General features: G+C 37.7%; 1 protein-coding gene across 1 annotated transcript in view; it reads left to right on the forward strand.

Annotated features, from left to right (window-relative positions):
• Clasp1 (cytoplasmic linker associated protein 1) overlaps positions 1 to 13,190 on the forward strand; it is a 271,969-nt gene that overhangs the window by 151,958 nt on the left and 106,821 nt on the right. The window contains exons 10-17 of the mRNA XM_071619271.1: positions 1,690 to 1,763; positions 3,287 to 3,379; positions 4,851 to 4,996; positions 5,871 to 6,006; positions 7,894 to 7,964; positions 9,026 to 9,085; positions 11,214 to 11,291; positions 12,680 to 12,847. Coding sequence (XP_071475372.1) covers positions 1,690 to 1,763; positions 3,287 to 3,379; positions 4,851 to 4,996; positions 5,871 to 6,006; positions 7,894 to 7,964; positions 9,026 to 9,085; positions 11,214 to 11,291; positions 12,680 to 12,847 — 826 coding nt within the window. The remainder of the gene's footprint in view (positions 1 to 1,689; positions 1,764 to 3,286; positions 3,380 to 4,850; positions 4,997 to 5,870; positions 6,007 to 7,893; positions 7,965 to 9,025; positions 9,086 to 11,213; positions 11,292 to 12,679; positions 12,848 to 13,190) is intronic.

Consider the following 13,190-nt stretch of genomic DNA (forward strand, 5'->3'; position numbering starts at 1 on the left):
GTGGTGGTACAGGGGAGGCATCCCACCAGTCCCAAACTGCCAAAGCTGACTGGGCTAGGTGAAAGCTGGAGGAAGCATTAGTCTTAGGATGCTGCCTCTGGATGGCCTTTCCTGGACTGGCTCCAGACTGTGGGTGTGTTGACTAGGTTAGCTCGGCGCCACCCTGCTCCCACTCCCGCCAGAGCCGTCCTGCCAGCAGAAAGTGAAATTCAAAGCAGGGACTAGAGGAAGTATTGCTTTATTTCTTATGTTTTTATTCCCAGTTCCTTTTAATTTGGGAAGTGTATTTTTTTAAAATTAATTTTTGGTTATTGAGCTTAAATTCACTTACTATAAAATTAAATTCACTTACCATTAAAATTTAAAGGTAACATTTTTAATGTTTCATCTACCTTGTAGCAGGTATTAGAACTTTATTCCTTTTAATAGCTGAACCATCTTTCTAATCTTTCTTCTTGGTCTATTCTTGGGTAATATCAGTTAAATAAAGAAAGCTTAGAAAACTTCTGCATGATCAGAATCCTGTTTTCCTTCCCTTCCCTTACCTATACCACTTCTAGAAGTTTCTCTGGGTAAATTACGCAGAGACAGCAGGACTGCATTCCCCACAGCCCCACTCTCACCCTTTCTTCATTTTGTTTAATCCCACAGTTGTGACTTTCCTGTTTAGCTCTGGCTTGTCAGATTCTTTGGGTTCAGAGATCAGCACTGGTCTTTGAGTCTTCTTCCCGGCTTGGGTACACTGCACTGTGCCTGATGCAGGCGAGGCGCTCAGGATCTGTCTGTTCAGTGGGGTCCTAATCCTTGTGTTAGAACAGAAATGAGCACACACAGCGCCACATCATGAGGTGTGGCTGCTATCCGTTTCTAGTGAGTTTGTCAAGGCAGTGTGAGTACTCTTCATTGAGAGTGAGGATACTAGTTTACTGCCTGGAATTATCTATAAAGTCCTTTTCTGCCTAGGAAGTGTGTCAGGACCCCAAACGCCAGATGCATATTTGATAAGAAGCTCTTAGAAAAGCAGTCAGATTTTCCAGCGTAAATCATTAGTAAGGGTTTCAAAGACCTAGACACCAGTTTAAAAACCATTATTATGAAAAAGCAGACTGATAAAAGTATAACCTAATTTTCATGTGTGAAGTTCACATTAGCAGAGAGAGAAAACTTTTTCCTGACGGTAACAATTAACTTTTAAGTACACGAAGCATCTTAGAACAGCTTCTAAGGGGAAACTTATAACATATGCTAAAATTAATTGGCATGATTATCATAAGTTTATGGGAATGGAAATATTTTGAGATTAATATAAAGTCGGAATGAAACTGCAGTTCTTTAGATGTTGTTTGAATAGTCCACAAATTTATCATGCTGGATTAATAATAATAATAATTATTTATTCCCTGAAAATTTGAATTTTCCATTATATCTGTTTATAAGGAATCCTTATTAATGCAATATATATTATCTAAATACTTTAAACTGCAACTTTCCCTGCTTAGTTCAAGTGCACTTAAATGAATGTACATAGTATTATAAAATTACTATATTTTTCTAAATTCTGTCATCATTCTGTCTTCAAAAATGTAATTTTAGTTGTTTATTTTTCAGTCTTCCTCCAGTGTATATTTTACACATTGTTTGTTGTACATTATTTCTGTTTTTAAAATTACTTTTTTTTTTTTTTTACAGCTGCAAAGGAAGGTGCCGGTGCTGTTGATGAAGAGGATTTTATTAAAGCATTTGATGATGTACCTGTAGTGCAGGTGAGTAAAGATACTTGGTAGGATTAAAAACAGGGTAGAAATGTTCTTCAGATCTCACCTTTAAAGTATGCCTGTATTAGTCAGCTTTATGTTACTACAACAAATTCCTGTGGCAACTTTCTCTTTATACAAAGAGAAAAGGTTTATTTAGCTCACTATCTTAGAGGCTCAAAGTCCAAAGAGTGTAGTGTAGCACACGCTCAGAGAGGGCCACACCATGACTGCATTACTTTATGGTTGATGGCCAGAGACAGTGAGAGCAGGCAAGTGACTACATGTCAACCCAGGAACAGAGAGGATTGGGTGGGGCCAGATCCAGGCTTCTATCATAGTTACCTCTTATAATTGCCTTCGGAGGGTGGTCCCCACCCAGAGAGCCAAGGCCCTCCCCTAGGCCCCACCTCCCAAAGTTCCAGGACCTCCCAGTGGCACACCTCTGGGGACCAGGCCTTTAAGACATGGAGCCTATCAGCAATACTAATCCAGACCATAGCACTGCCAGATGCTGAATTCTTTACTGGGTTTGTTTGTTTTAGCTCTGGGATCTGAGGTGCAGATTAGAAAATGTTGGAGCCTTTTAAATGACTGAAATGTAGCAAGTCAAGGCCCAAAATGATCTTTTACTAAAAATAGGAAAGAAGTTAGTTCTTCTAGTGTTTTGTTTGTTGGTGAGGTTAAAAAAAATTAAATAAATAAACAAGCATGTTTATTTGGGGATCTATTTTAGAAAAAAATATAAATTTGAGGAATTTAGTGTCTGAAAAGCTATTGAATGGTTAAATAAAAGCCTAATTTGTACTGTCTTTGATGCTTCACTTAACTACCTAACAGATGTATTAAAGATTATTTGTAAAATTTGGGTTACAGTCAAACATTTTTTAAACTTCTTTGTGCTTCAGTACCTACCATCATTGACTGGAGGGCTGATAATGCTTTCTCAGTCTACTTTAAGTGTGCTCTGGATTCCTGTAACACTTATTGTCTAACAGCTTTCCCTGCCACCTGATGATCCACCTCTGCTTACAGCAGGTAGCGAGCTCAGGTTAATCCTGCAGTACTTGACCCTCTCAGCATTTTTGGTTGATGGTACCCTACCTGTCTTATAGTAAGACTGGGGATAAATGAGGAAGTAGATATGAAAGTGTTTAAAATTACAGGTGTAATGTGATGTTTAAAGCAATAACATGAGTAATAATTGACTCGTGCATCACTGTTTCTCTTGTAGGCTTCTTTCTCTTTTGTACATGAGATCTTCTGTTACATTTAGAGTAAGGGAGTGTTTCAGTCAAGGTTATTGACACATGGCAGCAGATCCAGTCAGTGCACATTCACAATGGAAAAAAAAACAAAAACAAAACCTCATTCGGACAATCCTGCATAGATACTGTCTCATTGGTACTTAATATAAATGAAATAATTTCTTTTTACTCTACTTGCTACATGCCTGTGACTTCACATAATTAAGAAATAATCTCTCTTCTGTAAATTATCTTATATTAATTATGAATTAATTTTACTTGCAGATTTATTCCAGCCGCGATCTTGAAGAATCCATAAACAAAATTAGGGAAATATTATCTGATGACAAACATGATTGGGAGCAGAGAGTAAATGCTGTAAGCCATTGACTTCATGTGGTTACCTTTTCTTTAGATTCCTTTCAATATCTTAAATATTTGATATGAGTTTGGAGGATAGCTTAGGTGAATTTTAAATAGTAGGTATTTTAAATATAGATGCCATATTTTCACTTGAACTTTTTAATAGAGTTTCTCACTTAGGCTTTTATTTTTAAAACACACCAGCTTACACCATCATGCATTTGCTGTTCTCTTACCGCAGACCTGCCTGTGGAATGTCTGCAAACTGCCTCCACCTCTGCCTTAGTCAACATTTAATTCTCTGCTTGTTGGCCAGTAAACTGGCTTTTTAGTGAAAACTTTCAGTATATGGCCCTCAGTATTTTTTTCTTTCTTCCTATCACATGCTAGAAAGTTATACCTCCTCTGTTTTAAAAGGTGGATTCATGAAAAGTATGTGGCTCAACATTTAAGTGAGGGCATGCCGTCTCTGCATAAAACTGTTTTTACACTGCATGGTTGGCAAGGCAAGAGGTGGTAAAATTGCTGTTGTATTCTGTTTCACATTCAGACCAGCCAGTTAATGAAGATGCATTGGGGGACAATATAAAAATGCTGTAGGAATGTTTCTCTCGTTTTCTTTTATGTCCCCTGCTCCCACCCCTGTACTGGGAATGGATCCCAGGGCCTTGCATGTGCTAGGCAACCGCTCTACCACTAAGCTGTACCCCCGGCCCCCATGCTTCTCTTTGATTCATAAATAAATGACAGTTGGAGTGGGATGTAGGAGATAGTAAATTTAGGAGGGACTTTTATAAGCCAAAATTAATCTTAGTTATCATTAGTATCATAGAATCTATAAATATACCAAGATATTTCCCAAAACACAATTTGTAGATGGTCACAAAATCTAGATAGATAGATAGATGATAGATAGATACAATGCTATATATAATGCTAGCAACTCAGGAGCCTGAGGCAAGAAGATTGTTGCAAGTTTGAGGCCAGCCTGGGCAACTGAGTGAGACCCTGTCTCAAAATTTTAAGAAGTAAATAAAAAGAATTGGAAATGTAGCTCAGTGGTAAAGCACCCTGGGTTCAATTCCCAATACCAAAAAAGAAAGCCCACTTTGTAGAAATTAAAGATATTAATTAGAATATATTTGGTATATACTGCATTTAAAAAATATTTGATCTGGGGCTGGGGATGTGGCTCAAGCGGTAGCGCGCTCGCCTGGTATGTGTGCGGCCCGGGTTCGATCCTCAGCACCACATACAAACAAAGATGTTGTGTCTGCTGAAAACTAAAAATAAATATTAAAAAAAAAAAATTTGATCTTGTGATATGTAGATTTGTTCAATGTATGAGGCAATATTTAACTTGTTGAATTCTCTTGTAAAAATTATTTCTGTATCAGTTGAACTTTAATGAAGGCTTCTGTCTTGTGTATTCTGTGTTAAATATGTCTTACACAGATTTTGTATGGTCCTTTTTTCTGTTTCTTAGCTAAAAAAGATTAGATCTTTACTTTTGGCTGGTGCTGCTGAGTATGATAACTTCTTTCAACATCTGCGTCTTTTGGACGGAGCCTTTAAACTCTCTGCTAAGGATCTGCGGTCTCAGGTAGTGCGGGAGGCTTGTATCACGTTGGGGTAAGGACCGCAATGCTCCCTGTTCTCACACACCATAAAATAGGTTCATTATAGAGCTTCAGAGATGGTTCCTTGCCCATGTCATCTGGGTCACTTTAACATAACCTCTGACTTATCTCCAAGACCCTTACCAATTAACACTTTTGCTAAGCTTTGCAGTATTTTCTGCCCAGTGATGTAAAGAGTGACCAATTTTAAACTTTACTCAGTGACCTATCTCTGAAGCCTCTATCTTAAACTTGAAGCCGTTATTTATATTAATAATATAATATTAATGTAGAAAAAATGAAATTTTACGGAATTCTGTTTCTCAGATGTCTCATTGATTGATTGATTGATTGATTGATTTTGCTTACAGGATATAGAGTATTTGTCAGAAAGTTTGTTTGTAAAAGAGTATTATAGCTACAAAGTTAAAGTTAAGGCAGGTGCTGCAGTAACATCTTATCCTATGCCAAACTGTGTTAAGAAACTGTCAGATTATCAAAGCCATAGCCAAGAGTTGTTTAAATAGTTATTTATAGTTGTTTAAATTTGAGGGAGGCAGGCAGATATTGAAGCATGAATGTTTTAGGTTAAATATAAAAGGGGCAAGGGAGTTTTTCATGTTTGCTTTATTGGCATATGATCAATTTCTTTTTTGCTATTTTAAGACTTGGTTGAAAATGATTAAGAAAAACTCTTGGGTTAAAGGCTATTTGTCAAGTTCTCTACATGTACATTTTAGAATTATTTTTTAGCGTATTGTACTTTTATTGTTAAAAGTACTTTATCCATAGTAACTTTAAATGAAGGCCCTTAAGTATCAAGAAATTTATGTCTTCGCTGTTGATAAGAAGTATAACTACAATATGGTGTTCATATCTTGCTGTAGGCATCTGTCATCGGTTCTAGGAAATAAATTTGACCATGGAGCTGAAGCCATTATGCCAACTATATTTAATTTGATTCCAAACAGTGCCAAAATTATGGCCACTTCTGGTGTTGTAGCTGTTAGATTAATCATTCGGGTAAGTATATCGTAAGGCTAGATGTAAAATATACAATTGGTAAATATTGATAATTTTAAGAAATAATAGAGATTTCTCATTGGAGTGATTATATATATTTTTTGTACTTTTTAAATTTGTTCTAATTAGTTATACATGACAATAGAATGCATTTTGACATATCATATATAAATGAAATATAACTTCTCATTCTTCTGATTGTACATGATGTAGAATCACACCGGTCATGTAATCATATATGCACATAGGGTAATAATGTCCAGTTCATTCTACTACCCTTTCTACTCCCATGCTCCCTCCCCTCCCTTCTCTCCCCTCTGCCTAATCCAAAGTACACTATTTTTCCCTAGTGTCCCCCCCGCCCCTTATTGTGAATTAGCATCCACATATTAGAGAAAACATTTGGCCTTTGGTTTTTTGGGATTGGCTTATTTGGCTTAGCATGATACTCTCCAGCTCCATCCATATTTCATTCATTTTTAAGACTGATTAATATTTCATGTGTGTGTGTGTGTGTGTGTTTGTGTGTTGTGTGTATGCCACATTTTCTTTATCCATTTATTCGTTGAAGGGCTTCTAGGTTGTTTCCATAGTTTGAAATTGTGAATTGAGCTGCTATAAACATTGATGTGGCTGTGTCACTGTAGTGTGCTTATTTTACTTCCTTTAGGTATAAACTGAGGAGTGGGATAGCTTATCAAATGGTGGTTCCATTCCAGGTTTTCTGAGGAATTTCTATACTACTTTCCATAAGAGTTGCACCAGTTTGCAGGCCCAGTAGCAACATAGGATTGTACATTTTCTCCCACATCTTTGCCAACATTTATTGTTGCTTGTATTCTTGATAATTGCCATTCTGACTGGAGTGAGATGAAATCTTGCAGTAGTTTTGATTTGCATTTCTCTAGTTGCTAGATATTACCTACTTCCCATTTTCAAGTTTCAGTTTCTCCCAAGAGGCAACTCTTGAAACCTTAGGGCTTCATGATGCTGAATAAACCCTATTCAGAATGTTCTTGACTACTGTGGGTTACTATGCATTAGTTTTAGTTCTTACTGTTCTTGTTTGTGCTGCCTACTTCAAATATTAAACCCAAAGTCATTATTGTACATTTTCTTGAAACCATGTCAGAATAAGCAGGGTGTGATGGTGCACACCTGTAATCCCAGCTACTTGGAAGGCTGAGGCAGGAGGATTGCAAGTTGGAGGTTAGCCTTAGTAAATCTGCAAGATCCCATGTTCAAATAAAATTTTAAAAGGGCTAGGAATGCGAGTTGTGGCTCAGTGGTACGGTGCTTGCCTAACATGTGAGATGCCCTGGTTCAATCCCCAGTGGGGGATGGGGGGGAGAGCCTGAAACAATGTTTCAGAATATATTGACATGAAGAATCCTTTTTTTTTTTTTTCTTGGTACAGGGGATTGAACCCAGGGGTGCTCAGCCACTGAGCCACTTCCCTAGTCCTGTTTTGTATTTCATTTTGAGACAGGGTCTCACTGAGTTGCTTAGGGCCTCACTAAATTGCTGAGGCTGGCTTTAAACTTGCAATCCTCTTGCCTTAGCCTGAGCTGTAAAGACTCCTTTTAAACCTACTCAGATCTCTGCTGTTTAGATTACTTAGACCTCATGCCAATGATTGTTTTGATTTTAGACTGATTTATATATTATTACATTGTTAGCTCTTGGCTCTGTCAATTTTGTGATGGCCTTTGACATGCCAGTGAAATTTTAATTTTCTTTTTAAATTTGATGACATGTTAATCCGAATATATTTGTGCTATAAATAGGTTGGGAAGGACAGGGTTCTCTTAATTGTCTTCTGTTCTGTTTTTGTATTTACAATTTTACCTCATTTTTTTTTAACCTGATTTTCATTTTTCTCCACAGCACACACACATCCCTCGACTAATACCTGTTATAACAAGCAACTGTACCTCTAAGTCTGTTGCAGTTAGAAGGTAAATTTTTAGTGTTCTTTGTTAATTTTAAATTATTTAAAAACGAAAACCAACTCTCAAATCTCCTTCCATGGTTAAATCTTATGTTTGAAACGTTTAATAGCATTTAAGATCATTGCAACAACTGCTTTGGTTGAAGGATCAAGATAGGAACATATTGGAAAGTGAGTTTGGACAGCCTCTAATTTGTGTGTGTGTGTCTGAGTGTGTTTGGCGCCGGGGGGGTGGGGTGGGGGGTGGGGACAGTAGTAGAGAGGGGCAGGGAGAGGACCCCTGTATACCTTTTTCTGAGATAGTTCCTCTGTGTCCTTGGTCTCCCCTCACCCATTCCCTGAGAAAGGCAGTATAAATATCAGTATAGTATCCCAATTATATCAGTATAAATATCCCAATTATTTCAAGTACTACCTAGGACCCCAACAGGAAATCTTGGAGGGAACTTAGTTTTTCAGAGTATTTTCTCCTTTGTTTTTTCCCAAGGCAATCTGTAAAATTAATGGGAAGGCCAGTCCCCCGGCTGTGTAACATGTGTTTACCTTTTGTAAATGTGCACATTCTGTATTTATATATTATTTAGGGCAGTATGAAAACAAGTAATCATGCTAGACCCTTTTGCTAATGTTGCCATAAAGCTTAGCCTTCTCATTGGAGGGAAAGTCTGTGTCCTGTCCCCGTCTTCCTGTGGACACCATCAGTGCTTCTTCACATTCATATGCTTTGGTGTTTAGTCCCGATTCTTCTTTATGTTCTACTTTTTCTAATCGTAAATATTAGAAGGATCTTACTGTGGAAAGTAATATTGGGTAATCCCAGTAACTCAGAAGGCTAGGGCAGGAGATTGTGAGTTGAAGGCCAGGCTGAGAAACCTAGGGAGACCCTTTCTCAAAATTAAAAAAGTAGGGTGGGGTGCTGAGGATGTAAGTCAGTGTACCCCTAGGTTCAGTCCCTGGTACCAAAAAAGAAAAAGAAAAAAAGTACTATTGGGCCATTTAAAGAAAAACGCTGTTTGCTTTTCACTGACACACATTTAACTAAGTTCTATAATTCTTAACACTTTTCAGGCGCTGTTTTGAATTTTTAGATTTGCTTCTACAAGAATGGCAGACACATTCACTGGAAAGGTGAGCATCTGCCTGCTTTGCAAATGTTCTTCCCTTTGGATTGAATCTTGAAATTGAATGCCATATAAAGTGGTCCAAGCCACCTTCTCTAAGGAATGAAGGAATTGAAGGATTCACTTGCATTACTATGGTTGTTACCACAGATATGTGAAACACGTATTTGGAGAACCTTTTGGGAAATGTCATTGATTGAAATATTCACGTGCCCAGAGATGGGGGCAAATGAGCACTAGTGATGACTAGAACTACCAAGCCACCACAATGCTTTGCTGAGGCTGCTGCGCAGCAACAAACCTGTCAGTTCCAGGGAGGTAGAGATTTAATGCTGTCTCTAGGCAGGGTGTACCTTTTAGGTACTAAGAGAAATATCACTAATTTGAAAGTTTTCTTTTCTATTTGACAGCAGTTCTCTTTACTCAGGTTGATATACAATGGTGTTATATCACCATAATTTTAAAAAGCAAGATTGTGGCATAATTCTTGAAAAAGTATGTCTCTATTAATTTTGTGATTCCTTCATTCCTGTCAAGTTTGGGTGCCTCTCATTGGGTGTCTTATATTTGGAGACAGTAAATGAGATTGTGCCCCGTGTTTTTAATGGTGTGTCATATGGTTTCAGAAGAACTTGCAGCATAGTAAATATTTGATTGACAGTGGAATTTTAAGTAATACGAGTCCCATTCCATATTGATTCACCTGGTCAGAGGTGAAACAAAGTCAAACTTTCCAGAGGTGAAATTTCATCTGAAAACCCTTGTAATGCAGAGGATAGTCATACAATTAAAAATATTCCCTTGCTCTTTAATCTCATGGGCACTGTATCTTCTTTAGTGGGTGATGGTTTTATATAATTCAGAGATGGAAAGTGAAATGAGGGATTCACTGTGGGGCAGGAGGGCAGGATAAAATGTGGGTGTGTTCATTTTCCTCTTAGCACTTAGAACCTGACTTAGCAGGTGACTGACTGCTAAATATTTTTCAAAAGAATGAGGCAAGGACTTTGAAGTGCTGATCAAATTAGCCACTAGTCTTTGTTGTGCGATATTGTTGAGACTCTTCACACCAGTCATTTCCCTTGTCTTAAAACTTGGTTAAATATTTAGTAATATGTTGATGATTTCTTTACAACTAGAGTAAAACACAACTAAAGAGATTTTTAAAAATTATTCTTGGGCAGGGGTTGTGGCTCAGCGGTAGAACACTCGCCTCGCATTTGGGAGACCCTGGGTTCGATCCTCAGCACCACATAAAAATAAATAAGTGAAATAAAGGTATTGTGTCCAACTACAACTAAAAATATATATGTATATATTAAAAAAGAGAATTAAAAAAAAAATCATTATTGTTAAACTAGGCAAAGTGGTGCATGCCTATAATCCCAGCTACTCAGAAGGCTGAAGAAAAAGAATCTCAAGTTTGAACCTAGCCTCGGCAACTTACCGAGACTCATCTCTTAGAAAACTAAAAAAGCCAGGCACGGTGGTACTTATCTGTAATTCCAGCAACTTGGGAGTTGGAGGCAGAAGGCCAGCCTGGGCTATTTAATGAGACCCTTTCTCAAAAACATAAAAATAAACAAATAAATAAATAATATTAAGGTTGTAGCTCAGTGGTATAGTACCCCTGGGTTCATTCCCAGTACTAGAAAACAAAGACAACAATAGATAACCTAACCATATTAAATAGTAATGGAACCTGAAAAGAGAACATTGTTTCATTATAGAAAAGTGGTATAGAGAGCCTCCTTATTTCACTGCTAGGATTGTTATGATCCATCTCATAATTTGTTTTGAAACTAGCTATGACCATGGAAGGGCAGAATTTTTTTGTTTGAATTCATAAAAGATTGAGCTAAGTGAAAAAAGCCAGCTGTGTTCTAAAAACTCACAGAAGAAAACAGGGTAATTCCAGTCCCCAGGGGAGGGTGGGGTGGAGTTGGGGATGGGGTATTGGGCCATAATTAAAAATTAAGACCCTGGAAGAGTGTTTGATCTTCTGGGCAGCAGGTTAGTTGACTGACATTGGCACAGTGACACTGTGTTCCTATTTTGAAGTTTCACACACCTGTCTTCATCTACATAAAGTCATGTGTTTATGATTGTTATTACTTTCTTTTCTAAATATCTAGACACATATCAGTATTAGCTGAAACAATAAAGAAGGGAATCCATGATGCTGATTCTGAAGCAAGAATAGAAGCCAGGAAGTAAGTTTTTATTGTATGACACTTTAAAAAAAAATTATCTACTTTTACATTTCACGTATGTTGTATGCATTTCCTTGCTGAATAAACCCATGAATATACTTGAATGTACTTCCTTAGTCATAATGTTTAAACATGCCCCCGCAAAGGCCATTTCAGAATATTTCTCTTGTTTTTTTTTTTTTTTTTTTTTTTTTAGTAGTTTGGCTGAGTAATTTTTTAGTATAAACCGGACTGAGGTAGACAACAGAATTTGCTCATTTCAGTTAAAAGTATGTCATGAGCCAACATGCTTTATTGATTTATGAAAAATCACAATCACAGGACTTTTTCCTTATGATCACATCTTTGTTGGAGGTGGTTGTGACATTAGGACCGAGTATGTTCCAGTCATTTGGCCATAGCCCCCTGAATCTTGAGCCTCCCTGGAAGCAGTTTTGCCATGTCACTGTAAATACCAGAAGTTTGTTGTTCAGACTTAATTCACTTGGGGCTGGGGCTGTAGTTCAGCAGCAGAGGGATTGTCTGGCATGTTAAGGCTCTGGGATTCATCCCCAGCACTCAGATAGGGGTTGGGGCTGGGAAGGGGAGACACTCTTGGGCAGTGCACAGGTGATTACGGTTGGTTTTGCACCTGTGATTATTTTTCCATACTTCCATAGTTGACCATCTGTTCTAATTGACACAGGTTGTGTCTCATCTCACTTGCCTGGAACATTATAGTTTTCCTTAGCTACAAGAATACTTTCTGCTCCAGTTTCTTACTACATTTGACTGCCCTCACAGTTAAATTATGTTTCCTTATTTCTGAGTTTATTATAACTCTGAAGTGAATGATTCCTGCCAAAACAAGTGACATAATTTGTTTAATGATCTATCTGATAATGCTATATATCTTATCCTCATATTCTCCCACTCCCAGTTTTTACATAGTCCTTTAATCATAATACAGATTTTAAGTAAAGTACCCTTTAACATTTTTCTTTTTCATTTTTCTTTTGTTCTTGTTACCTAAGGCAGTTGAAAATATCTCAAATCAAGGAGTGTTAAATTGTATTTATAAATGCTCCCATTAAGGAGTCTGTCCTGTGTTCTGCGTATGGTTGTAATTTAGCTCTGTCTTCCCCAAGGCTCCCAGTCTTGGAAGTTAGATCCTTTAATTCCCATCTTATAAATGAGACTGAGGTTCAAAGAGCTTAAGTAACTTACCCAGTGCCGAAAGGCTCCTAAGCTGGGAGGCCAGGGTTCCTGCAAGGCCTCCTTGGCTTGTCCCCTTTTCCTTATACCCTGCATTCCTATTAGCAGGCAGGTTGAGTCCTCAAGAATATCTTGTAGAAGGAAGACCTGTTAGGATTCACAAACCAGACCAGGAATTTGTGTGCTTTCCCTAGATGTTACTGGGGCTTCCATGGTCACTTCAGCAGAGAAGCAGAGCACTTATACCATACTCTGGAGTCCTCCTACCAGAAAGCCCTGCAGTCCCATTTGAAGAACTCGGACAGCATAGTGTCTCTGCCCCAGTCTGATCGTTCATCTTCCAGCTCTCAGGAGAGTCTCAAGTAAGGAACTTAGCTTTGCTTACATTTAAAAGTTTGCTCGTGGAAACATAAATTCCAGCTCTTTCATGTGTATGCCTGTTAAAATTCCCTCTGACTTCAGGTGAATTCTGGTTCTAGGTTAGATGCCATGGAGATAGGTAAGAAACAGGAAGCCTTGGCTTCTATCATAAATGATTTTCAGTTAAATTTATGTGGCATTCTAGAATACAGTTTTAGAATAAGGTATATGAATTATAGAGCAGTGTGAACCACTCAGAGAGTCTTCCAAGAACTTGAAAGTGTTAACTTGGAGACAAGTTTGGGAAGGCTGATTATTTAAAACATGGCACTTAATATATCATCA

Source organism: Marmota flaviventris, chromosome 11 (assembly GCF_047511675.1).
Source record: "Marmota flaviventris isolate mMarFla1 chromosome 11, mMarFla1.hap1, whole genome shotgun sequence".
In the NCBI taxonomy this organism is placed as follows: Eukaryota; Metazoa; Chordata; class Mammalia; order Rodentia; family Sciuridae; genus Marmota; species Marmota flaviventris.